At 54.8% G+C, this 27,629-nt stretch overlaps 1 protein-coding gene across 1 annotated transcript in view; it reads left to right on the forward strand.

Moving 5' to 3' along the window:
* LOC130037482 (contactin-6-like) overlaps positions 1 to 27,629 on the forward strand; it is a 158,444-nt gene that overhangs the window by 4,749 nt on the left and 126,066 nt on the right. Inside the window, exon 2 of the mRNA XM_056129323.1 lies at positions 18,111 to 18,237. Coding sequence (XP_055985298.1) covers positions 18,111 to 18,237 — 127 coding nt within the window. The remainder of the gene's footprint in view (positions 1 to 18,110; positions 18,238 to 27,629) is intronic.

The following is a 27,629-nucleotide window of genomic DNA, read 5'->3' on the forward strand; positions in this document are numbered from 1 at the left end:
GCTCTGGGAAGGCTCCTCCTTCTGTCTCCACATATGGAACATTCGTATCTTCACAGGAAGCTGCAGGAAACAGTCATGTCCACCCAGCCTCAGCCTGGCTGTCCAGTGTCCAGTCACTCCTGCTTGCCTCTGTGAGGCTGGCGCTGTCGTGCCAACACCCAGCCACTGTCCTTTGCATGTGTCCCCGAGAGCCTCGGCAGGTCCCACCTGGCCCCGTGGACCAGCCACGCTTGTTCCTGCTGTCCTCAGTGTCCAGGCTCTGCTCTGCATGTGGTCACCTCTCTTGCAGGTGGACGTGTTTTATCACGTGTGGCTGCCTGTCTTGACAGGGACCAAGGCTGGCATAGAGCAAGTCTTGCACAGTGTCCGGAGTGGACACACGAAGGCCTGGCCTCTCTCAGGTCCACTTCCAGGCTCCATGGGGCTCCCCGGCTGCTGAGTATGTGAGACGGAACCAGCTACTTCTGGAACCGACACCCGGGCCTGTGGCCTGGTCATGAGGCACTGTTCGGTTCCAGGAAGGCAGCGAATAAGCTGGAGTGAAGGTGCAGACCTGGGCAGTCCTGGGCGGGTCCTAGGTGGGTCCTAGGCGGGTCCTGGGCGGGCCCTGGGTGGGTCCTGCTTTGGGAGCCCACTGGTGCAGCCTGCCACACACATACCTCAGGTCAGGACCCTTCTCTGATCGCTGGTGCCCTGCAGGGCAGCGGGGCTGGACCCTGGGTTAAGACAGAGCCAGGGTTGGCCATTTTGTGACCAGGAGCCGAATCCTTGCAAGCCCTGAGCTGCCTTTTATCCCTAGAAGCTTATCTCAGCCTCGGGGCCTCTCTCCAGTTCTGGGACTGGCCACAGGAGCCAGCCACTGGCCACCCCTGGGTCTCTGCTGTGTCCCTGGCAGGCCGGGCCATCTCCACAGCCGGGTGGCCGACACAGGTTCAGGCAGAGTGACTCTGTCATTCCCCTGTCGAGAGCTTCACAAATCCCATTTCCTAGCTCATCCAAACCATCTGATCAAGGATTCAGATCCAATTTCCTTCAGCAAACAGTGAAAGTTCTCCAATTAACGTGGCTCTTCCTGTGTCCTGGGCCTGGCTGGCCTCAGCTCAGCCGGGCCCTGTGGCCTCAGGGACCTTCTGCAGGTCTGTAAGCTGGGGGCAAACAGAGCCCCTGACCCCTTTCTCTTGCCTCTTCAGGGCAAGCCTGTCCATTCGTCCGTCCTGTCGCCTTGGTCTGCCCCTCTGCCTCTCCGACCCTACACTCCAGAGCACCAGCAGGAAAGGGGATGCATTTGCTCTTACCGGGGTCTGTGGGGATCTGCGAAAGGCTCGTTTCCCAGTGGGCACAGGGACGGGTCTCTCCTGCTTCCCAACTTCTTCCTTATCCCGAGTGTCAGGCACTTACGTTTGACGGCCGTGTCTCAGGAGAAAATGGAAACTTCAGTCGGGGTATGAGACACAGCGTGGGGCAGAGAGCTGGAAAACGCAGACCCGGCGTGAGGCCCGTGCAGGTGAAGCGTCTCTGCGCGTCTGCGCAGCCTCCTGATGGGCCTGGCTTGTCCGACAGTGGCTGTTTAAAGTGGGTGTCAATTATGTTGCCTGGCTGGCTTCTCTCTGCTCCGAGTGGCGTGATTTAAGGAGGGGGTCTCCAGGAGTTTATGACTGACACAACAAAGAGCAGCCGCGACAAGCAACAGACCTGGCGCATCTTTATTTATGTTTGCTACGTTGCAAAGCACAAACAGACAAATTAACCGCTGCCAGGCAGCAGAGCCCAGAGACGGTCGCTGTCTCTCGTCCCTTGTCCCGGCACCCCCCTCCCAGGTGGGCTTCAGGGCCACCGGCCAGCCCTCCTGGGGACTCTGTGAGTTGGGGCTGAGAGCAGCTACCCGGGCGGCGCTGGCGGGAACAGGAGACCGAGCACAGGCGTGACCAGCTCTTGCCGGTCCCAGCTCGTGCCATGACGGGTGGGGGCAGCATGTGTCACGTTTGCAGAGTCACGGTGAGAGCAGGAGCGTGCAGCAGTGGAGAACGGGGCCACGACAGCACGGCCCCTGCAGACCCCGCCCGGCCCCGCACGCGGCTGCAGCCCCAGAGCGGACCGGCACACATTCCTCGGGCGCGGGAGGGTCACTCCGCGCGTCCTCAGCTGCCCCAGCTTGTCCTCTTGTGGCTGGCACAAGGCCAGGCAGGGGACCCCCCAGTCACGATGGGTTCAGCATTTCTCCAATGACATGGGGCTCAACTGGCCAACTGTCCTTTATTTCGTTGATTTTTACAGAAGCAGGCGCCCCCGTCTCTTTCAGGGGTCAGGGATGGACGACTGGGTCTGCGAGGGGTGGCCTGGCGCGTGCTGGTGCCCGGCGTGGCTACAAACTGCCCTGAGTCCAGGCCCGGAGCTCAGGGCAATCACGCTCATGGGCCTTGGTGTGGGGCCGCTGCAGGAATCTCACGCCCAGCCCAGTCCCCGTGTGGATGCACACAGTCAGGTGTGCTCACCCCGGAGCCTCTCGCTGAGTCGGGGGCGACCCTCGCCCGATCTCCAGCCATCGATGCCGCTTTGCTCGTGCGCGACGTGTTCGCGGAGGCAGCCATGTGCGCAGGATGCAGCTGTGCGGCGTGTGGAGCACAGAGCATGTGTGTGGCGGTGCTGGCTGTGTGCTGTCAGACGTCCTGTGGGGGGGACCCCGGTCATGGCGTCAGTTATGGCTGCGGAGCAGAATGCGCCTTCTCCTCACTGCCTGGCTCCAGATGTAGCCGCTGCTGCTGCGGTGTGTGTGTGTGTGTGTGTGTGTGTGTGTGTGTGTGTGTGTGTGTGCAGCTGGGAAGGGCTCAACCCGGCTCAGTGTGTCTGTGTGTGTCTGTGTGTGTCTCTGTGTGTGCATGTGTGTGTCTGTGTCTGTGTGTGCGTGTGTCTATGCGCGTAGCTGGGAAGGACTCCACCTGGCTCAGTGTGTCTGTGTGTGTCTGTGTGTGTACACGCGTGTGTGTGCATGTGTGTGTGCACGTGTGTCTATGTGCAGTTGGGAAGGGCTCCATCCAGCTCAGTGTGTGTGTCTGTGTGTGTGTCTGTGTGTGTGAGCATGTGTGTGTGTGTGTGTGTATGCAGCTGGGAAGGGCTTAACCCAGCTCAGTGTATCTGTGTGAGTGTCTGTGTGTATGTGTGCTTGTGTGTGTGAGAGTGTCTGTGTGCGTGTGTGTGTGTGTCTGTGTGTGCGTGTGTCTGTGTGCAGCTGGGAAGGGCTCCACCCAGCTCAGCATGTGTGTGTGTGTGTGCGCATGTGTGTGTGCACGTGTGTGTGCACGTGTGTCTGTGTGCAGCTGGGAAGGATTCCACTCAGCTCAGCGCGCGCGCGTGTGTGTGTATGTGTGTGTGTGTGGAAGGGCTCCACCCGGCTCAGTGTCTGTGTGTGACTGTATGTGTGCGCATGTGTGTCTCTGTGTGTCTCTCTCTGTGTGTGTGTGAGTGTGCAGCCGGGAAGGGCTCCGTCCAAGAATCTCCCTCATTTTGCCCTTTCATCTCCCTCGTGCGGCTGCATTTTTAAATTTTTTATTCCCTTTACCAGCATTTTTGCGGGCTGCGTGCAAAGCTGCCTCTGTTTACGTGGCACCTGCCTCCACACAGCCCTGGGGCAGGGTCCAGAAGCACCGCCCCCCACCCAGGCCCTCAGCCTCTCCCCAGGGGGATACATCTGGGGCCCAAATCCTCAGGCGACTGTCCTGGGTGACACTGCCTGGTAACCCCAACTCTGTTTAGAGTGTGTCTACCACACACTGAGACCCTGTTCACATCCACACCCACACAGCCATAGCCACTTTCACACAACGCACATCTATTCACACACACTCACACAGACACACACTTCTACACACATACACATAGTCCAACACTCATCCTCGCACACACATGCACATACTTCCGTACACGCACTCACACACACTAACACAGACACTCTCTCAGGCCCATGAACATCTCACACTCACAATTCAGCACAGACTCTGCAGAAACTCAGCTCATCGCATGCGCACGCGTGTTTGTTTGTGTGTGTGTGTTTGTTTGTGTGTGTGTGTGTGTGTAAGGGCTGGGCACTCTTCAGAGTCGGGCTCCTCCGGTGGCGGGATTGTTAACACGGAACATGAAAACATGAACGTGGTGGCTCCTGCTCGCGGCCACGTGCTCCCACTTCGTGTGTCTCCCTTGGGGGTCGCATGTGGGACAGGGGACTTGGCCTCGCAGTGGCAGCGGCCAGGGTTCTGGGAGGAGCTTCCTGGGGTTCTTTCTCACAGTTTATTCCAAAAGAATCAGGTCGGCTGCTATGAAAACCTTTGCACTAGCCTATGGCAGGTGTTCTAGACTCACCTGGTCATGGTCTCGGCACGTCTTTCTGAGGACTTCAGGTTTGGGGGGAGTCACCCTGACATGACTCCACAGTAAAAGTGCTCTGTCCTGTGTCCTCACGGTTCGTGGTGGCCGTGCCCTGCCTGTGTCATGGCTGTACCTCGGGCTGGAGCCACTGTGTCATGTGCCACTGCCCGTCCCTCCACCACCCCCGTCCCCGCTGCTCATCTCCGGGTCATACTCAGGCCTGGGTGTGTCTGGGCACAGCGGTTGGTGGCTCTCCTGCTGGTTCCGAGGCTCCTGCTAATGAATTCATTTGTGTGGGGGTGGAACAGTCACTGGAGTGAAGTGGGGACTGCCGGACTCCACCGGCCGGACACGGCTGTCACTCCCAACCTGCAGAGGTCAGCCGGCGCCACGAGACTGTGGAACTGGGCAGTCCCCCAGCTGGCATCAGGGAATTGAAGTGAAGATGACCGAACACTTTGCTATTATTTCTGCTGGTTCTGCACATACCTTAGAAACCAGTAAGCCAAGTACAGACACGTGTATGCCCAAGCAAAGACGCTGTGCACATACACAGATGTCTGTGTACAGATGCATGCGTGTGCCTCTCTCCACACCCACAGAACATGTGTGCACATCGATGCATGCAGACACAGCTGTGAAAACATGTGTGTGGTCTATACAGCCACATCTAAAGAGGTGAAGGGTAGCTCTGTCTGAACCAAGATTCACTCGGTGAGTAGTTCTTGTGCATCTGTGCCCGGTTTCTCTGTTTAGCCATCTGCATGTTTTGGTCATATTTTTAGAGGAGGTATGTCAATTTGCTAAATTCTTTGGTACAGAAAATAAGTTAAAGAATCAGCACAGTGGGCTCGGAGCCTCCGCATCTGTTTGCTGTGCCCGCATCCTATGCCCAAGACGCAGGACATTTATACAAAGGGGGGGGGGGGAGGTGCGGTGGTCGGGCTACAGTCCAGCAGGCACCTTGCTGTCCCTGCAGAGTCGGGACTCCTTTGGGAAGCAAATACTGATTGGACCTTTTGAAAGCCTTTTTCCCTCTGGAAGAGTCTCCTTAGCTCATGTTGCCAGAGACTCAGGCCGGCACCAGCTCTGGATCCCTGTCGTTGAGAACCGTGTCCCTCAGCAGGGTGCCCTGCTGAGCCTCGGCTGTCCCTGTGCACAAGGTCCCCTGGGAGGGAGCCTGGTGCTCCCAGGTGTGGGATCACAGTGGGACAAGCGGACAGACTCTCCTGAGCTCTCGCCTGCACCCGGACTCGGCCAGGGTTTGGTGGGTCTGGGCTGTGTGCAGGCTTGGTGTGGTGGTGTTGGCACCAAGCAGGAAGTGCTCCATGGGAGCAGCTGCCCTGCCAGGGCCGAGCACCCACAGTCCTGAGGAACCCACTCATCACCTACCACCCGGGGCTGGAGGGAGCCGTGTTCTGCCAGCAGATGGCTGGGATCCAGGGCTGCCATGTCGGTCACTTGGCAGCTTTGTCCTTGTTGGCAGGGGGGCCCTGGCGGGCTGTGACCAGAGACGGTAATAGCACAGCATAAATGATCCTTCCCCAGATGCAGTTAAGAGCACAGCCTAGATCCTCCTTCCCAGATACAATAAGAGCACGACATCCAGATTCTCTTCCCCAGATGCAGTTAAGAGCAGTGTCCAGATCCTCTTCCCAAATGCAGTTAAGAGCACAACGTCCAGATTCTCCTCCGCAGATGCAGTAAGAACACAGCATAGATCCTTCTCTCCAACTCCTAGCCATTAGCACACCGACCGCACACACTCTGGCTCTGGCTCTAGGGCGCTCTGGGTTCCGGGGATGCATTCTAAGCTGGAAACTGGACTAATCACATCAGCAGTGCACTGAGGAATTGAGATTGAGAAGAGGAGGGAAGGTCGCTGCTCTGCGGGAGAATGAGGTTAAAAGGAGCCAGGAGAGAGAGAGAGAGAGAGAGAGAGAGAGAGAGAGAGAGAGAGAGAGAGAGAGAGAGAGAGAGAATGGAAATGAATGGGTTGAGGGAGAATGAACATGAGGAATGAATGAGGAGAGAGCGTGACTGAGGAGAAAGTGAATAAGGGAGAAACAAGGGGGGCCGCGTGCTCCCCCACCAGCTGCCTGTTCTCACAGAGCCTGGGCTGAGGGGTGAGGCTGGCTCCACAGGGCACACCCCATCTCCTCAGGAAGGAGGATCGGGCCAAGGCTTGGTGCTGAGGCCCCTGCGGCAGGGTCTGAGGATGCCCGTTCCATCGTCACCTGATCATGCCCGGGAGGGTCCAGTGGCACACGCCAGCCCCCTGCCCACACGCAGGGGCTCCACAGTCCCACTGCACACGTGTGAACAAGCTGTGGCTCTGCCCCAGGAAGAAAGAGAGAGAGAGAGAAAGAGAGGAAGGAAGGAAGGAAGGAAGGAAGGAAGGAAGGGAGGGAGGGAGGGAGGGAGGGAGGGAGGGAGGGAGGAAGGGAAGTAGGGAAGGAGGGAAGGAAGAAAGGAGGGAAGGAAGGAAGGAAGGAAGGAAGGAAGGAAGGAAGGAAGGGAAGGAGGGAGGGAGGGAGGGAAGGAAGGAAGGAGGGAAGGAAGGAAGGAAGGAAGGAAGGGAAGGAGGGAGGGAGGGAGGGAGGGAGGGAGGAAGAGAAGGAAGGAAGGAAGGAAGGAAGGAAGGAAGGGAAGGAGGGAGGGAGGGAGGGAGGGAGGGAAGTAGGGAAGGAGGGAAGGAAGAAAGGAGGGAAGGAAGGAAGGAAGGGAAGGAGGGAGGGAGGGAAGGAAGGAAGGAGGGAAGGAAGGAAGGAAGGAAGGGAAGGAGGGAGGGAGGGAGGGAGGGAGGGAGGGAGGAAGAGAAGGAAGGAAGGAAGGAAGGAAGCGAAGGAGGGAGGGAGGGAGGGAGGGAGAAAAGGAAGGGAGGGAGGGAGGGAGGGAGAGAAGGAAGGAGGGAAGGAAGGAAGGAAGGGAAGGAAGGAAGGAGGGAAGGAAGGAAGGAGGGAAGGAAGGAAGGAAGGAAGGAAGGGAGGGAAGGAGGGAGGGAGGGAGGGAGGGAGGGAGGGAAGGAAGGAGGGAAGGAAGGAAGGAAGGAAGGAAGGAAGGAAGGAAGGAAGGAAGGGAAGGAGGGAGGGAGGGAGGGAGAAAAGGAAGGGAGGGAGGGAGGGAGGGAGGGAGGGAGGGAGGGAGGGAAGGAAGGAGGGAAGGAAGGAAGGAAGGAAGGAAGGGAAGGAGGGAGGGAGGGAGGGAGAAAAGGAAGGGAGGGAGGGAGGAAGAGAAGGAAGGAAGGAAGGAAGCGAAGGAGGGAGGGAGGGAGGGAGGGAGGGAGAAAAGGAAGGGAGGGAGGGAGGGAGGGAGGGAGGGAGGGAGGGAGAGAAGGAAGGAGGGAAGGAAGGAAGGAAGGAAGGGAAGGAAGGAAGGAGGGAAGGAAGGAAGTAAGGAAGGAAGGGAAGGAGGGAGGGAGGGAGGGAGGGAAGGAAGGAAGGAGGGAAGGAAGGAAGGAAGGAAGGAAGGGAAGGAGGGAGGGAGGGAGGGAGGGAGGGAGAAAAGGAAGGGAGGGAGGGAGGGAGGGAAGGAAGGAAGGAGGGAAGGAAGGAAGGAAGGAGGGAGGGAGGGAGGGAGGGAGGGAGGAAGAGAAGGAAGGAAGGAAGGAAGGAAGGAAGCGAAGGAGGGAGGGAGGGAGGGAGGGAGAAAAGGAAGGGAGGGAGGGAGGGAGGGAGGGAGGGAGGGAGAGAAGGAAGGAGGGAAGGAAGGAAGGAAGGAAGGAAGGGAAGGAAGGAAGGAGGGAAGGAAGGAAGTAAGGAAGGAAGGGAAGGAGGGAGGGAGGGAGGGAGGGAGGGAGGGAGGGAAGGAAGGAAGGAGGGAAGGAAGGAAGGAAGGAAGGGAAGGAGGGAGGGAGGGAGGGAGGGAGGGAGGGAGAAAAGGAAGGGAGGGAGGGAGGGAGGGAGGGAGGGAGGGAAGGAGGGAAGGAAGGAAGGAAGGAAGGAAGGAAGGAAGGAAGGGAAGGAAGGAAGGAGGGAAGGAAGGAAGGAAGGAAGGAAGGGAAGGAGGGAGGGAGGGAGGAAGAGAAGGAAGGAAGGAAGGAAGGAAGGAAGGGAAGGAGGGAGGGAGGGAGGGAAGGAAGGAAGGAGGGAAGGAGGGAGGGAGGGAAGTAGGGAAGGAGGGAAGGAAGAAAGGAGGGAAGGAGGGAAGGAAGGAGGGAAGGACCACGAGTCAGATTGTTGGAGAAAAGCATCCGTAGCACAGAGAAGCGTCACAGCTACTGGCAGCCGGGGGAGGGGAGCATGAACCTCCTCCAGGGGCTTCTGGCCGGCAGGAGTGGGGAGGGGAGGGCTGGTGGGCATCAGCAGAAGGAGCTGCAGACATGGGGGTGCCCCCGTAGCTGGTGACTGGAGCCCGTCAGGTTACTGTGGGCCCAGCACAGGTGTGACCTTGGGGGACCTTGGGGCTGTGGTGCTGGCGATGCCCTCCTCTGTGAGGAGGGGGAGGGAGATGAGACGGGTCTCCAGTCTCGGGAGGGGGATCTGCCGCTGCCTCCCGACCCATCTGCCACCCCAGAGGCTGCCGGGAAGTCCAGGACTGAGAAGCCTGAGAGGAACCCCTGGTGGCGCAGACCCCAAGTCCTCCCAGCTTCACTCGGCAGCCCTCCGGCCGCACCCGATGCCCCTTATTGTGCACGGCGTGGGAGCTAAGCCCACCACCCAATCTCCTGGTGAGCCGCAGACTCGGGCTAGAGCCAGGAACTGCCCTTTGCAGAGAAGGAAAGTCGGTCTGAGGCGTTACCCAGGCCTCTGGTCCTTCACCCTCCTCACAGAAAACAATTTCAGGGGGAGACAAGTAGCAAAGTTATAACACAGAATTTGTTTGGGGGATTTGAGGAAGGGGGAGAGAGAGAGAGAGAGAGAGAGAGAGAGAGAGAGAGAGAGAGAGAGAGAGAGAGGTACTCAGGAGAGAACGCGGACTCTCCAGAGATGGAGAGAGGCTAGTACCCAGCCCAGCACTGGGCACGAGAGGATGAAGAGACACATCTCAGGGGGAGATGCAGGTAACACGTGCTCCGGCACACACAAAGCTGGCGGTGGCCCAGGGGGAGTGTCCAGTGGCTGTCGTGGCCTTCTGAGGGACAGCATTGCGCATCAGCCAGGGGATACTACTTGTATGGCTCCAAAGTCTGTGGCTGAGGAGACAGTCCAGTGGGGAAGGCACTCGCCTGGCACGCAGCTGGCCTGGATTCAGGTCCGTCACCGTAGAGGGTCCCCCAAGCCATGTCAGGAGTGACCCATGAGCACAGAGTAAGAAGCAAGTCCTGAGCACTGCTAGCATGACCCCCAAACCAACATTAATGCGGTTAATGAAGGCAGCTGTCCTCTCTCGGCACTGCCCGCAGTGTAGGGGGGCTCCATGTGGATCTGTGGAATGACCAGGCTTGGCCAGGCTTGGCCAGGCCAGGGACATCACTGCAGCGTGTGCCCGGGGGCTACCGTACCCGCAGCTTGCCCAGAGGGGGAGGACACTGCCCCATCCCCTGATGCCCCCTCACCCCGGGCAGACTTGTCACCTGCAGGGTGACCTCGTCCTGTAGCCCATGTGCGGGCCGTGGTGCTAGCTAGGGCTGAGGGCGTTTGTCTCGGCTGCTCCAACGCTGCTGTGAGTGGACAAAGGAGCCCAGAGCCTGGAGTCTCAGACCCTCGCTGGGCTTTCCTTCTGCACTGGCCAGACTTTGTCTCTGCGGCTCTGTGACATCCATGACCGCTCTCTGCTTATGGGGACTGGCCACTCGGTGCTGGTGTCCACAAGAGCCTGGGCACGGCAGAGGCCACCAGGCTTGTCCCGTTTCCTCAGTAGTTCCCCTTTCCCGGTGCTGGAGGACGCTGGTCCCTAGCAGAGAGTGTGGGACCCTCTGTGCTGTCCGTGGGACCGCCCGGTCACCACACACCCACTCCACAGACTCAGCCGTGGGGAGGTGCACGGAAGGATCCCAAGGCCCCGTGAAGCAGATCTGTATTTTCCTAACTCAGCCTGCCTGGCCCGGGTGCGGCCCGGCTGCCTCTCCTTGGGCTTCCTCTGGCTTTTGCTCCGCACTTCGGAGACGTGATTCACAGACAGAGTGCCCATATTTATATCTGGCATCCCACATTTCACGTGGGTAGAACAGAAAATTGATGAGGATGCAGGGGTGCTTCTGGCACACAATTATACTCCAGTTTCAGCTATAAAAGTGTAATAAAATGGAAATGTTTATCATGCATCCATGAATATTTTTTCTTGCATGCGTAATGGTGTTGCACGGACAATTTAATTTCTTTCTTTAAAAGTAATCCTGGAGAAATTCTGTGGTTTTCTGGGAGACCCCAGGTGGGCCCGGGAGCCTGCTGGAGTCCTATGAAGACCGTTTCCCCGTCCCTCGAGAGAGGGTCCAGGAGCTAACGCACCTGCCCCACGCGCAGTCAGTCACCAGCACTCCACATGTCCCTGAGCCCACCGGGAGCGCAGAGCCAGGAGGCAGCCCAAGTGCCGCTGGGTGTGGTTCAAAAACAAAAGAGAGAGAAGGAGAGGAGAGGTGGGGGAGGGAAGGGGAGGAGGGAAGAGAAGATAGGGAGAGGAGAGGAAAGGAGAGAGGGGAGGGGAGGAAGAGGAGGGGAGGGGAGGTGAGGGGGAGGCGCAGGGAGGGTGGGAGGGAGGAGGGGAAGGACGGGAGGGGAAGGTGGGCCCTGCTGGTACCCCCAGGAACCGTCCATCTGAAAGGCGCCAACAGCCGGGCCTTCTGGCATGCCGCCAAGTGTGGCGTGAGTCTGGCTTCTCAGTGTGGAACCTTCTGGAAGCACCACGCTCTCACCGCGGGCTCAGGGGCCTGGGCAACCCAGACCAGCGCCAAAGGGGCATCTGGAGCCTGTGTCTGGGCGCCCACCAGTCTCCCCACATCAACTGCCTCGATCCCTGAGCTACAGGCTGAGTCGGGGTCTCTGAGAAGCCCACATCCGCTCGACACTCAGGCTGGGCCATGCGTGGGAGCTGGGTCATTGGCTAAGGGCATATCGCTATCTTGGGGTGGGGTCCAGCTGGGGCCTGGGGAGGAGTCGCAGGGGCAGGTGCAGGGCCGCGGTGGGGAGAGCAGGGGCAGGGCCGGCTGGTCAGCCCACCTGCTGCCTCCGTAACCTGAAGTCACCAGCCTGTGCGGTGGTCACAGCTCTCAGCTGACCTCAGGAGCAAGGCTGATGTCAGCACTGCAGAGCAGAGCCTGGGGCGCAGGGATACGTTCCACTAGCCCGGGAGAGGGGGCCGGGCCCACCCTCCGACCCATCTGCTCTGATCCCTGTGGGGGACAGAAACCAGGGGCAGAGTTAGAGGCAGAGGCAGCCCGGGGCACTCCAAAGCAAACGCCCCCTCGTCCCTGGGTGCGTGCAGGGCCGTGTGGCGACAAGTCGGGCCCTGAGACCCTCGGAGTTGCCAACAACGCCCGCTACACCTTGGAGGTGCTGGGGCGCCGCCTGCGACCTTCTCTCTCCCGCATTGCATCGGGGTCAGCGACGCGGGCAGGGCTCTGGGGAGCTGTTGACCCCTCAGCAGATAAGCAGACGAGCTCCAAGGAAATCATCAGCGGCCCTGGCGTCTCTTTGACTTGTGACTATTCATAAAAGCAAACGAAGGCACAACGTCAAGACTCACACTCCCCTGAGTCACGTGACGAGGGACTGTGGAACTTTCCCGCGTGGCGTTCCATTAGAAATAAAACTTCGGAAGTGCCAATTAGCGGCAAGGAAAACGCTTCTGTTGTGTTTTTAACTGAATGTCAGTAGAGATTAGACATTGACAGCAATGTACAAAAAGAAATCCTGGAATTATAGGTAATAATGTCCTAATAGTGGTTATTTGGCAGGAGCCAAATTGAGTGTTTTTCTCCTTATGCTTGAGTATCGTAAATATTCCATCATAAACATGTATTATTTTTATAATGACATAAAATTATAACTTTAAGCTTGAAAAAAATGTATGCTGGACAGGCACAGAGACTTTCTCTGCTTGTGCGCCCTGGTCAGTGCCCGCGCTGGGCCGGCCTGACCTCTCCCCGAGGCCCTGCAGAGTGAGAGCGAGAGGGCAGAAGCTCGGGCAGTGGGGGATGGGGGATGGCTGGGGGGTGCAGGGCAGGGGGAGGGAGGAGGGCGGGGAGGAGGGGAGAGCACAGGGCCCCTCTCGCTTCTGCCCAGTGGTGGGGGGGCTGAGTCCTGGGGGTTCTGGGGGAACCCGCACGGCACGGGCCTCCCCACATGACCCACCGGCTCCCTGCATGAGAAAGGCCTGTGGGGTCTGGGCGGGAGCTCCGGCTTCACCCCAGCAGGTGGGCGGAGGTCAGGGGCCACGTCCACGCCAGCCCGGTCACACCCCAGGGATGGTTTCTCACGCGCCCCGGTCCCCCCTCCCCCACTTAGCCACGTGCAGGGGTGCAGCTGCGTCCGTTGCCACTGGCACCGTGGTCGCTCCAGGGACCCCTCAGGCCTCCCTCCTTCCGGGCTGTGCTGTGGCCACACTGGTCAGGAAGGGCACTGAGTTGGGCTGTCTCCCCCTCCCGGGGGAGACCTCCCGTGACCCCTATGAGCAGCTTCTCTGCGCGTGGCCGCTGTGCACTCAGGGAGCCCAGAACCACGGGACAGGGTCACTAGGGTCTCTCAGTGGCTGTATGAGCCTGAACCAGCTCCTGGTGCTTCCTCTCGTCCCCTCACCCTGAATGTCCATGCTCCACGCCCCCTCATGTTGCTGATGACCCCACACTGTCCCTGTCCTCAGATGCTGCCCACACCCCGATGTGCCGGGTGCCAGGTGGGGCTGTAGACGCCTCGCTGTCCTTTCCTGCCCTCTGTGCCCTGCTCAAGGGATGAACAGAGATTTGGGGAGTTGCTCCTGGGAGCCCAGTGGGGTCTGGGGTGTAGACAGGAGCTCCTGGGAGCTGGGTGGGGCAGGGTCTGGGGTGTAGACAGGTAGAGCCCAGTGCCTGATGGGGTCTTGCCAGGGTGAGAGGTCACAGCGGCCATCAACGGACAGTCCTGTGGCCCCGCTGCGGGGAAGGCAGAGCCTCTGGGTCCCGTGATCCCAGGGAGGGTGTGACCAGCAACCGTGAGGGGTCCTGATCAGGCTTCCGTGTCTCCAGGGGGACCCGGCTTCACCTGACTGCTGGTCCTGGTGGTTTCCCTCGCAGGGACTCAGTGTGTGTTCTGAACCCGGGTCGGCTCCCCGACAGGGGGCAGGGACGAACGGTATTCAAGTGAAGGCAGACAGGGAGCACGTCACCCTTCCTCAGGCCCATGCTGGCCCCGGCCCCGGCCAGCACTGAGCCCGTGGCTGCTGGCTTGGCTTCAGGGAAGGCCACAGAGTGGACAGTTGGAAGGAACCAAAGGCTCAGGTGTGGCTCAGGTGAGCACAGGTGAGGCTGTGGGCTCTGTCAGGCCCACACGCTCCGTACCCCAAGACGGTCCTCCCAGAAAGGAAATTGAAGATAGAAAAGCCACACACAGCCGGATTCTGTGCCAATAGAGTCCCCCTAAACTATTAGGTTCCTCCTCAATATTCCCCGAGGGTTAGCACATCAGGTAAGGTGCTTGCCCGGCACGTGGCAGGCCTGGGTTCAGTTCCCAGAATCACATAATGTCCCCATAGAACAAGGCTCACTCCCGAGCACAGAGCCGGGGTAGACCCTGAGAACTCCCAACCTCACCCCAAATCTAGCTCAAATATCCCCTTCTCTTGTTGCTCTATAAAAAACCATTCTTCAGCAAAACTCATGTTTATCTCCAGCATTCAAACTGGAAACTGAGGAAAGAAAATGAGAAGCCCTATTCCAAGTCGAACTCACCCTGCCAAAAATAAAACAGGAAGATCCATAAGAAAAAATAAGAAACATAAGTTGGTAAACTTGTATCCCTCCTTATGGTATGAAGGGAAAGCCAGCAAGTGTGTACTTGGACAAACATGTAGGAGAAGCGGGTAGGCCCATGGAATCAAGGCCGGAGAGCCTGCACAGGAGGTAATGTGTTCTCCTCACCGTCACTGGCTCTGGCTGGATCACCGTAGACTGTTGGGCAAGGTCATGCCCAACAGAAGGTGCAGTCATAATCCAGATATGAGCTTTAGGATGAAATTTAGCTTGGTTTAGACAATGGCAAAATTGAAGGGAAAGAAATATAGTTTTTAACTTGTATGACACATCAAAGGTGTTATTTTCCAAAGGGATTTTATTTTTGGTTAAAAAAAAAAACTCGTCAAAGGCTGAAACATTCCCTGCATAATGCCGAGATGTCAGAATGATGGGGCTTTAAAGTTCCGTGCGCACCGTGGACGTTCCGACTCGCTAACACAAATAACAGCCGCAGACGTGGCCACGTGGGTGGGATGGAGCAGTGCCTGTCGCTCTCCCGTCCCGTCGCTGCTGCTGTTAATCTCTTGTCGCTGAGGCGGCCTGTTGTGACACGCAGCCTGTCGCAACATGCAGCATTGTTGTGACACGCGGCGTTGTTGTGACATGCGTGTTCTAAGAAAAACAGCACGAGACTCGCCAGCCAAGGCTTCCCACGCTCGGGTGTGTCTGGGCTCCCTCCCTTCTTTGTTCTTGGGCCTCGTGGTGGGGCTTCGTTCTTGGTGGGTTTCCCAACCCACTTCTTCAAGACGAGCCGTTTCTGTCGTGTTATTCTCTGTGGGTCAGCCCAGTGGAGAGAGCCGAGTGCCAGGGCAGCTCTGAACAGCAGCGCCCACCCCTTCCGGCTGACCTGCGGGGTCAGGGGGCCTTTCCCTCCCGCCAGAGCTCACAGCTGAGCCCCCTCACGCCTCCTCTGTCCTGATCCAAGGCATCCACATCTCTGCCAGGAGATTTCCCAGTGCTGCTTCTGGGGCGTGCGCCAGAGTTTCTCTCTCTCTCTCCCCCCTCTTTCCTCTCTCTCTCCCTTTCTGTCTCTCTCTGTCTCTCTCTCTGTCTCTCTCCCTCTCTCTCCACCTCTCTCTTCCTCTCCCTCTCTTTCTCTCCCTCTCTCTCCCTTTCTGTCTCTCTCTGTCTCCCTCTCTCTCTCCCTCTCCCTCTTTTTCTCTCCCCCTCTCTCCCTTTCTGTCTCTCTGTCTCTCTCCCTCTCCTCCTCTCTTCCTCTCTCTCTCCCTCTCTCTCCCTTTCTGTCTCTCTCTGTCTCTCTCCCTCTCTCCATCTCTCTCTTCCTCTCCCTCTCTTTTTCTCTCCCTCTCTCCCTTTCTCTTCCTCTCTCTGTCTTTCTCTGTGTCTTTCTCTGTCTCTCTCTGTCTCTCCCTCTCTCGTTTTGTCTTTTTCTCTTCCTGCCTCTCCCCCTCTCTCTCTTTCTCTCCCCCCCCCCCATCACTGTATGTTGGATCATCTTTATCTTTCCTTCCATCCCTGTTCTTGCATCTCCTTCTGGCTCTGCTTGTCCACCTGTATTAATAACTGTGACCTCAGCGTCCCGGCTGAGGAGCCCGGCTCTGGGTGGGAGCTTCTCTCCCTCTGCTCTGACTGACTTCCCAGCTCCTCAGTAGCACTCGTCGGGTTGGGATATGGATCTTTAAGTCATGACCTGCTGGTTCTCTGATTCTATTGTTCATCTTTTCCATCTTGCCATCAAGTTTTTTTTTTTAATTTATGTCCTTGTTCTAAGATGAAAAAAATTTGAAAACTTCCTCGGCTTCCTTGAATTGTATTTTTCTTCTAGATTGAGTCTTTTGTTTCTCACCGGCAAACTATTGTTTTTTCTTTTTATTGAATATATTTGCAGTGTTCCTGGTCCTTTTCATTTCCTCAAGGTTGAGGGATGGTGCCGTTTCTCCCTTCCTTTGTGGAGAGGAATGGTTCTTAACCGACGTCCCAGCACACCAGGGGCCTGTGTCCCCCTGCTCAGCTGTGGCTTGGAGCTGGAGACTCGGGGTTAGGGGCCCCCTCCTCCCGCCCAGGAGGCAAGGCTGGAGCTAAGCCCTGAGGCTCAGTGTAGCGCGGGCACCCAGGGGTGCTGGGGGTCAGTGGTCAGGGGACTCCATGCGGACAGGGGTCCCGCCCAGGCAGGATCTGAATCTGGCTCGGGGACAGGGTGGGCGTGGGGAACAGAGCAGGTGCGTGAGTCGAGGAGCTGGGGGCAGGGCCAGGGCCCCCATGGGGTAACGGGGTCTTCACAGGCCCAGGGGCATCGTCCCTGTGCCCGCCGGGGTGGGTGGAGGAAGAAAGGCACCAGCGTGGCAGGACTCGGGGCCTGGCTCTCTGGTCACAGTGAGGGAGGAGGGAAGGCAGGTGGGCACGTGGCCGGGTGAGACCACCCAGCAAAGGGTAGCCCCATCCATGCCCTTAACATGCTCATGCTGCGGCAGGACACAGGTGTGGGATGTGTCTGCACATGCACAAAGAAACCTATGTGTGAAGATTCATCGGACACACAGTCGACATGCGGGGCTGTCTGCAATACTGACATGTGCAGAATAACTTCGTGTGTTCAAGCCTCACACGGCGCAGACTGATGGCACAAGGACATACACACGTGGATAGAATGTGCTCACATCTGTAAACTCAGTGATGTGCTACAGAGATGGAGACGAGTTGTGAATGTGCATAACAGTATGTGCTCATGTCAATCACACACACGCACATGTTCATACACACATGCACACACGCACACACGCACACACATGCACACACATGCTCACACAGACACCCACATGCACACACGCACACAGACACATGCATACGCATGCACACACATGCATACATGCACACACATGAACACAGAGACACAAGCACATACATGCACACACACACATGCATACGGGGACACACACACACACACACACACACACACACACACACCATGAGAAGCCCGCAGAGCAGGGACATGGAGCGCGCTCAGATTTCAGATCACAGGTCCTGGTGCCTTCTCGGGGAAGGGGACTTGCCATCGGGGTTCCCTGTGAGCCGCCAGCCCCAGGAGCCCATCCCCGTCCCGGAGAGCAAGGCAGGCGACCCCGTCACATGGATGGGTGGGAGTCTCCGAACGGAAGTCCTGTGGCCAACTCAGTGGCAGCGGCTGCATGGTCACAGCTTCGCTACTCTCCGGCAGAGCCAGGGACTGAGGCTCGGGCGGGAGCAGCGTCAGAGCACTGGCGCAGGAGTCAGCTCTGTGCTCACACCTCTCCCCTCCAGGCCCCAAGCACCAGAACCCCCTGCTGGAGGGGGGGCAGCTTGTCCCTTGGCCACATCCCACACCCAGTGGGAACATCTGGCAGTGTCTGGTCTGTAGCCAGGGTCCTGGGGCAGGCAGGAGAGCCTACAGCCGCCCTGTGGGGCGGCTCTCCCGGGCCCTGGTCATGTCTTCGTGGGGAGCTGTGGGCGGGGGGGGGGGGGCAGCCAGCTCGGCCTCTGGAGGGACAGAGCCCACGGGTGCTCCTGACCTTCCCGCACACAGAGACCATGGCCAGGGAGTCGCTGGGCCTACCGGTGCTCACACGGACAGTGCTCACAGGGCCCAGTGGTCACTGGGCTGGACCCACCCCAGTCCCTGGCTATGTGTGACAGAATCTGTGTGAAAGGGAGAAAGTTTTGGTTGTTCCCTTCGGTTCTTGTTTCGGCACCACAATAGCCCGTGCCCAGGGCTTGCTCCAGGCTCCCTGTCGGCGGTCACTCCTGGCGGGTCAGGAGCACACGGGGTGCCAGATGGAGCCTGGGTGTGTCTCCGCTGTTCCTCGTCCCCTGGGAGGGCGGCGGGGCATCGCTTGCTCGGTCCTGCAGTGGCCAGACGGCCGGGCTGCCACTGCCTGTCTCTTCTCTGCAGGTGTCGGACTCACCAGCCGCCCCACCTTCACCCGGGAGCCCCAGGACGTCACCATCCCTCTGGAGTCCCCGCAGCCTGACGTCTTCCTGGACTGCGCTGCCCACGGCTACCCACCCCCACAGTACAGGTGAGGCCACACGTGCTGTCGTGCTGCCCTGGGCCTTGGGGAGGCTCGGCCCTGCAGGGTCACGTCGCAGGAGGGGCTGCCCCCACCTCATAGCGGGCCAGCAGGTGTCCATGAGAGGGCAGTGTCCAGCGGGCGTCCGTGAGAGGGTAGCAATCCCAAGGCGCCCAGAACACTCTCAGGGGCCTCCGCTCGTCCCTACGGCCCTGGACCAGCAATGACCGGTGGGTTTGGGGAGAGGACGGAGGTGAAGGGCACCCGCAAGGAGGGGAGTTCAGGAAACGGGGTTTGACACTGTTCGGGCTGGACCCAGCAGTCCACAGTGGCTTTCCTGACTCAGTGCTCAGGGTCACTCTGTGGTTCTCGGGGACCTGCCTCGGAAATGTCCCCCAGAGGCGCCAGCCAGGAGGGCTCTGCGCCCCGCCGGGTGGACTCGTGGCACGTCCCCTCCACAGCCCGGTTAAACAGCGCAGGGACGATGCTTACACCCACTAGGAAGAAAGGATCTTTATTCAGGGCAAGTGGGAAAGAATGAATTTTTCTCACATATTATCTGTGAATTAATAGGGAGGAGAGGTCAGGGATGTTTTCTCATTCTTACACGGTTTCAGTAAAAGCAGAACTTGACTTCTATTGTGTGTGGAATTCACACATTTATTTATTTTCTGTGTGTGAATAAAACCGTTTCTTTAGAGAAGTCTGAGGAGGGGGAGAGAGTCACGTGTCCAGGATGGAACGTGGGCTTCTCGGGAGGAGGACTGGGCTGCTGTGTCCAGGCGAGGCTGGTGCTGGGACCCGCTGACTCACCCCGTGGGGTGACCGAGACCCAGATGCTCGTGGACGTGGGACTTGTGCCTTCACGTCTGCAGCGTGAGCAAGAGACGGCAGAAACGTTCATGACTCCCGAGGCTTGAGGTTTCCAGTGAAAGTTCGAAGTCTGCGACAAAGGAGTCGAGCCAAAGTCCAAAAGGCAGCACTCTCAATTTTCTTCGGAAAACTGCGCTCTTTTCCATATTTTTTCCTGTTAAAATGCCATCGTTGGCTTGCTCCTCCAAGCCCAGTGAACCTTGAACACAGGCCTCTGTCACTGCAGAGAAGCCGAGCGCTCTGGGCCTGATTCCTCTCTGTCTCCCACACACCTTGCTTTCTGTTTTTAATGGAATCACCATGAGACACGTGTCACAAAGTTTTTGCTGATTGGATTTCAGTGATACAACATTCCATCACCCGTCCCTTCACGAGTACACTTCACCTACCACCAGTGTCCCCAGTGCCCCCCACCCAACTCCTCCACGCCCCCCTGCAGCCTGTCTCAATGGCAGACACTTTCCTGTTTCTCTCTGTCTGTCTCTGTCTCTGTCTCTGTCTGTCCTTCTCTTTTTCTCTCTCCCTCTTATTTATCTCTTAGCACTCAGGTTTTGTCCAGAGTGATCATTTCCAACTAGCAATGTCTCTGTCCTAACTGCCCTCCACTCCCCCCTTGTGTCTGCTTCCTACCACGGGCCAGTCCTCCCGGCCCTTTTAGCTACTGTCTTTGGTTACCTTTCACATACTATTTTTCCCCCACAAATAAGTGAAATCGTTCTATATTTGTCCCTCTCCCTCTGACTCATTTCACTCAACTCGATACTCCCCATGTCCATTCATGTATGAGAAAATTTCATTCCTTCATTTTCCCTGGTGGCTGTGTAGTATTCCATTTTGCGGATGGACCAGAGTTTCTCTGTCCACTCATCTGGTCTCGGACACTTGGGTTGTTTCCATCATTCTGGCTATCGTGAATAGTGCTGCAATGAACATAGGAGTGCAGATGGCTTTTCTGCAACGTGTATTTTGGACCACTAGTGTATGTTCCAAGAAGCGCGATTGGTGGGTCATATGGGAAGCTCAATTTATCGTATTCTTGAGGAATGTGCGTATTGTTTTCCAGAAATGCTGGACCACTCACGTTGGCACCAACAGTGAATGAGAGTCCCTTTCTCTCCAAGGCCATGGCAGCACTGGTTATTCTTTGTGGTGTGTGCCAATCTCCATGGCATTAAATGATATATCATTGTTGTTTTGATTTGCATCTCCCTGCCGATTACTGAGATGGAACACTTTTTCATGTGCCTTTTATTCGATTTTATTTCTTTTTTGAAGAAGGTCCTGTTTGTCTCTTCTCCCTATTTTTTGATGGGGTTGGATTTTTTTTCTTGTGAAGTTTTACCAGTGCCTTAGATTTTGGATACTAAGTTTTTATCAGATGAGTGTTAATAATAATCACTTAACTTAATAATCACTTAACTTCCCGTTAGTCGTCGATTTGCTCGAGCGGGCGCCAGTAATGTCTCCATTTGTCCCTGTCGCGTGCTAGTGTAGCCCAATGGCATCTGTTCGCTCCGGGAACATGAGGGGCCTCAAACCGATCGTTCATGATCTTGACGAAGAAGTCTGACCATCTGGAAGGTGGGCAGCCACGCGGTCTTTTGACATCCCGTGGAATCCAGTCGGTAACAGCTCTAGTCCAGCGGTCGTCTTTAAATCTCATTACATGACCAGCCCATCTGATTTTCGACACCTTGGCAAATGAGACAGCGTCCCTGATTCTTGATCATCAACGGATGTCAGAACTCCGGATTCTTTCTCTCATTTGAGTGAAACGTGATATTCCAAGCATAGCTCTTTCTATTCTTCTTTGGGAGACCCGAATAGCGTTCTCATCTTGTTTGCGTAGGGCCCAGATCTCTGAGGCGTATGTTAATGCAGGAAGAACAGTGGAATCAAAGAGATGTGCCCGGAGCCGGAGGTTTTTTGTCCTCTTAGCTATTTCTTCGACGTTCTTGAAGGCGTTCCAAGCAGCTTTCTTCCTCCTGCACAGCTCGGGTGCCAGGTCATTTGTCATGTTGACCTCTCGACCTAGGTACACATAGCTGTTGCATTCAGATGAGTGTTAGGTAAATAATATTTCCATGGGCTGTCTTTGTATTTTGGTCATAGTTTTATTTGAAGTGCAGAAGCTCCTTAGTTTACTGTAGCCCCATTTGTCTATCTTTGCTTTCCACACTGAAAATGCTGTCAGCTTTAATGCCATAGAGTTCTGCCTACAATTTCCCCTATGTACCTTATGGATTCAGGTCTGATATCAAGATACAGAAACCATTTTGATTTGATTTTTGTGTATGGTGTTAGGAAGTGGGATGAGTTTATTTATTTATTTATTTATTTTTACATGCAGCTGCCCAGTTTTCCCAACAGCACTCGTTGAAGCAGCGTTCCTTACTCCACTTCATATTTTTGGCCTTTATTGGAAACTGACTGATAATATCCCTAAGGGTCTGCCTCAGGATATCCAAGTCCATTCCATTGATCTGAGAGTCTGTCTTGATTCCAGTACCACACTGTTTTAATTATTAACTGTTTGTAGTACAGTTTGAAGTTGGGGAAAGTGATACTTCCCATCTTCTTTCTTCTAAGTACTTCTTTAGCTATTTGCAGGGGTGGGCAGGGGGAGGGTGGTGCTTGTGGTAATGTTGCATATGAATTTCAGGAGTGTTTGATCAATTTCTCTTAAAAATGGATATCCTTATAGGGACTGCATTGAATCTGTACAATGCTTTGGGGGAGTATTGACAGTTTGTGATATTAATCCTCCCAGTCAATGGGCAGGGGATGTACTTCCATTTCCTCATGTCCTCTGTTATTTTATGAAGTCGTGTTTCGTAATTTTAATGGTCTTTCACCTCTTCAGTTAAGCTGATTTGAAGGTACTTGATTTTCTCATGCACAATTGCGAGTGGGAATTTTTGTTTAATGTCTCTTTCTTCTTTTTCATTATTTGTATATAGGAAAGCCATGGACTTTTGTGTATTAATTTTGTAGCTAGCCGCATTACTATACAAATCTATTGTTTCTAGGAACTTTTTATAGGGTCTTTAGGTTTTTCTCAGACTAGTATCATGTCACCTGCAAATAGTGAGAGTTTGACTTCTTCTCTTTATATTCATTCTTCTCAATGTCCTTGATATCTTTTTTCTTACCTAATTGCTATGGCAAGTACTTGTAGTATTATATTGACTAAAAATGGTGAGGGGGGCAAACCTATCTTGTGTCTGATCTTAGAGGGAAGGCTTTTAGTTTCTCCCCAGTGAATATAATGCTTGCTGTGGCTTTGACTATATTGATGAAAGCTCCCTCAATTCCCGTTTTGTTGAGAGTTTTTTATCCTGAAGGGGTGCTGGATCTTGTCAAATGTTTTCTCTGTGTTTATTGATGTGATCATTTGGTTTTTACTTTTTCCTTTACTGATATGGTTTATTATGTTGATTGACTTGTGTATATGGAAACCATCCTTGAATTCCTGGGATGAATCCTATTAGTTCATTGTGTATGATCTTTTTGATGAATGATCAGATTCTATTTTCTGGTGTTTTGTTGAGGACCATTGCATCCATGTTCATCAGGCTATTGGCCTGTAAATGCTTTTCTTATGCGTGGTGTCTCCATCTGTTTTTGGTATTGGGGTGATGTTTGCTTCATAGAAACTGCTTGAAAGTGCTTTTGTTTCTTCAACCTCCTGAAAGAGCTCGGAGGAGATCAGCAGTAGGACATCTTTAAGGGTCCGAGAGGAGTCACTAGTGACTCTATCTGGGCCTGGGCATTTGGTTTGGTGAAGACTTTTGATTACCATTTTAATCTCCTCAATAGTGATAGGTCTGTTCAGGTATTTCAGATCATTTTGGCTCAGCCTTGGGAGGTTATAGGAATCCAGAAATTTACTCATTTCTTCTATATTGTCTTATTTCATGACATAAAGATTCTCAAAGTCATCTCTATTGAGCCATTGCATTTCAGAGATGACTCTTCCTGATGTGCATTTCTGATTTGGTTTAACAAGGTTACCTCTCTTCTCTCTCTTTCTCCCTCTCTCTCCCCCTCTCTCCCTATCTCTTTCTCTCCCTCTCTCTTTCTCCCTCTCTCTCTCCCTCTCTCCCTCTCTCTTTCTCTCCCTCTCTCTTTCTCCCTCTCTCTCTCTCCCTCCCCCTATCTCTTTCTCTTTCCCCATGAGTCTTGCTAGTGGTTTATCAATCTTGTTTATTTTTTTTTAAAAAGATCAGCTCTTGGTTTCATTGATCTTTGAATCAATTTGGGGGATCCCAGTATACTAATTTGCTGTTAGTTTTATTATTTCCATATTCCTGCCTGCTTTGTATTCCCTTTGTTAGTCATTTTCTAGTTTTTTTTTAAGCTGTGCTGTCAAATTATTTATGTGGATCCTTTTTTCCTTTCTGATGAATGCTTGCATAGGAATAAACTTTCCTCTTCACACCACTTTTGCTGTGTCCCATGAGCTCTGGTGGGTCATGCCCTCATTCTCTTTTCATGAATCTTTTAATTTCCTCTTTGACTTCCTCTCTGGTCCACTGGTTGGTCAGTAATGAGCTATTTAATTTCCAGGTTTTGGGGTTGTTTCTCCATTTGTTTGTGATTAACTTCTCCCTTCAGTTCTGCTTTCCAGAGGACAGTTGATGTGATTTTTGTGATCTTGACTTTGTGAAGGTTCTTTTTGTGTCCCTCATGTGGTCTATCTTGGAGGATATTCCATGTGCATTGGAGAAGAATGTGCATTCGGCATTTGAGAATGGGAAGGCCTACATAAATCTACTAATGCCATCTCTTCCACTTCTCCCCTCAAATAGAGTATTTCCTTGCTGAGCTTTAGTCTAGTTGATCTATCAAGAGGTGACAAAGTGATGTTGGAATCTCCAGCTACCAATGTGTTGCTACCAATGTCTTTCCTCAAGTATATTGGCTGTTTTAAGCATTTTGCTGGTTTCTGATTAGGTGCATGTTTATTTAAGACTGCCAGTTCTTCCTGATGTATAGGTCCCTGGATCACTGAGAAATGACCTTCACTTTCTCTTGTGACCTTCTTCAGCATGAAGTCTGTGTCCCTTATACTAGTATGGCCACCTTGGCCTTTCTGAGGGAGTTTGTTTGCTTTAAGAATGTCTTCCAAACTTTGACTTTGAGTCTGTGTTTTCTCTGACTGTTCAAATGTATTTCTTGCAGGCAGCGGACCATTGGGTTCAATTTTCTAATCCATTCTGCCACTCTGTGTCTCTTAATTGGTGCATTTAGTCCATTGATATTGAGAGAGATCATTGTTATGGAGCTTTGTGCTGCCTTTCTGTAGGTGCTTGGTCTGTTTTCTGGGGCTTGTCTTGTCTTCAAGTAGCCCATTTAATCCTTCTTGTAATGGTGGTTTTTGCATCTTTGAAGTTCCTCAGTTGTTGTTTATCTGTGAAGTTGACCTCATTTCTTTCTAAGTAAATTCTGTTTAACAGAAACCATTTCTCTTCACAAAAATAAATAATAAAATACCGTAGTCATATGTAGAATTCCTTTGGTCTGAGAATCACCTGTCTCCTGAGCTGAAGGGCTCAAACAGAAGCCAGGCTGCTGCCCGCCTTGTGCTCCGAGGAGCAAACCTCAGGGTCTCGTTGTCACACAAGGGTTGGGGGGGGGGAGGTGGGGAAGGGGGAAGGGGGGGGAAAGGTTCTGTTCCCTTCCCCTGCTGATAGCAGCCCCAGCCTGTGCTCAGGACCCTGCCCACCAGGCCCATCTCTGGCTCACATCCTGAGGCACTCACCATTCTCTCCTTTCACAACTGGCTGCTTTATTTCTTCGTAAAAAGGCAAACCACTCAAGTGAGTAAAAACTGGATCAACACGTGTTTTGGACTCACCTAAAGCTGTAGCTTCCTGGGAGTTGATTTGAGAGTTAGGCCTGGCAGGGGTCACAAGAGAGGAGAGAGGGCAGAAGGTTCTTCCACAGTCTGGGACAGTCCCGGGCAGCGGTTCCCGCAGGCACTGGCTGGTGTGAGGCAGGACAGTGTCCAGCATGGGTTTCTGCTGGACTTGAACTTGACCCCTCGGCCCCACTGTGTTGGGTGGCTTTTCTTTAACTCACTTGCCAGCGGAAAGGGAAGGCTCAGCTCTCCTCTAACATCAGATCCTGAAAGTCGCCCAGGCCGGAGGCTGAAGAGGGAGCTGGGAGCTGAGGACAGCTTTTTCTCTTCCTTTTGGGGAGCTTCCAGGAAGTGCCCGGGGGGCTGGGACCCGGTGGTGAGTCTTGGCCGGAGCGACCAGTGTCCCCAGTGCCATGGAAGGGTGCAGTGCTACTGTGGTGCGGGTCCCTGGGACACCCAGGGGTGGTGCTGGGGCCTCTGGCGAGCACTGGGCAGTGCCCAAGGCACCCCACAGTGTTGGGGATTGAACCAGACTTGGAACTGACCAGGCTGTGCGCTAACCACTGTGCTGTCTCCTGGTCCCAAGAGCTCAGTTATTAATGCTTAAGTGTAATCTCAGGAAAGGTCAGGCATGTGCAGAAGCCCGGCCCAGCACACGTGTGTCCCGGAGACAGGGCGGCTCTCAGGGTGAGCCCACCCCGAGGCCTCGCTCTGTGAGAACAGGGGCCATGTCCATCACAGGGTCCCACCCAACCCCTTTTGCCTGGTCAGCCAAGGAGGCGCCTCCCCTCCTGGACCCCAAGAGACTCGGGCTGTGACATAGGGTGATTGCCAGAGGGGAGGGTGGCTCAGCTCGGGTGGGCAGGAGGGACTGTCCTGTCCTGCACCCCACTGAGAATGCCCACAAGTTAGATTGTCGAGTTCTCCTCAGAGGCTACAGATGGCCCCAGAATCCAGCCCTCCCCGCCCCGCCTACACACAAGCACATGCAGACACACACAGAACCACACAGACACGCAAACACATAAACACACCCCCACACACATAAGCACACACACACAAACACACACACAGACACATAAGCACACCCACACACACATGAACACAAAGCACACACACAGACGCATAAGCACACACAGCCACAGGCACACACAGGACATAAGCACACACATGAACATAGAGACACACAGACACATACAGACACACAAGTACACACAGACACACAAGCATTCACAAGCACACACAGAAACACACAAGCACACACAGCATACATGTACAAGCACACACACACTTTTGCAAGCACATACACGTATCCAGACACACACTTGTGTTGTACAAATACCTCAGACACCGCCCTTAGATATTAAGATCTTGACACATGGTTCAAGCACTTAATAGTGAAGTATGTTCCCCAGCTAAAGGTCAAGATTTTAGTTCAAATCCATTATGTTTCCAGGAATTAATATCCTATTAATTCCAAAGCTTAAAATAATAATTGTGTGTACTTCCCAGCGGCATCCCGCCCGGGCCGTGATCCTAACAGCACTGTGCACGGGACAGCGCGTGGATCCACGCATGTTAATCAGGACAGCGCCCTCACCGAAGCTGAACCCTGATCCAGACGCAGCTTAATCATCATTGTACCAGTGATTAGAATGATTACAGGGATACTGTGAGAAATTCATTTGCTGTAGCTGAGCCAACAACTTTGAATTTGTGTTGAAAAACAATTACGGAGCTTAATTAGGAGCATGTACTGATGACAGCAGTTATTTCCGTGATTGATTCCGAAATTAAGGAGAGCTGGCCTGCTCGGCGCAGGCTGGCCACGCTCTGGGAGGCGAAGGGCACGGCGGGCAGGGCCCAGGACCCCCGGCAGACAGGGCTGGAGGGAGAGAGACGGGACTGTCTTCTCCCAATACGGAGAGCAAGAAACTGCATGTTTGCATAGAAAAGTGTCCACCCGGAGGTATAGACAGACGATGGGGATGATCTTAACGAAGTTCCTTGGGACTTGTCTCTGCCCACGCCCATGTTCCAGCCCTGCCTCCCATGCCCATGTCTCACCTCTGACCACGTCCGTGGCCCTCCCTGCCCATGCCTTGTCCCTCTCATGTCCACACCTCCCCCTGCGGTGGCAGGCATTGCCACACTCTCTCCACAGAGGCCTCGGGGTCTTGGGAAGAACCCTGCCACGTTCACTCTCCTCACTGTTACTTCCCCAAGGTGTGGACAGTCTTAGTGGGAAGGGCAGGGCCAGTGTCCCATGATGTGGGCAGGGCCAGTGCCCTGTGACCCAGGAACTACATGTTATACCAGGGAAAATGCCCACTGACCCTTCAGTAGTTCATCGTTGGCTCTGTCCCTTTTCTGAAGCGTTTCTTCCCCTGGGACCACTTGAGGGACACGTCTCGCTCAGTGTGGAGTGCTCATGCTGCAAATGGTGGCCTATTTTGAGGGGACTTTGGGGGGTCCTAAGAGGCAGGTTGATCCGGTCCGGTCTGGGCCCAGTACTGGGAATGAGTCCTTCACTGTTCACCAGGTGCATGGAACAGTCACTCGACACCCCTTCCCTTAGCTCCTGGGCTCACGAATGCAGACGTTGGTCCACCCCAGGTGAAACATTGTCTGAAATAAAAGCCTTGCAAACCGTATTTGTTTTGCT

The sequence above is a fragment of the Sorex fumeus genome, unplaced genomic scaffold (assembly GCF_029834395.1).
Source record: "Sorex fumeus unplaced genomic scaffold, SorFum_2.1 ptg000072l, whole genome shotgun sequence".
NCBI lineage: Eukaryota > Metazoa > Chordata > Mammalia > Eulipotyphla > Soricidae > Sorex > Sorex fumeus.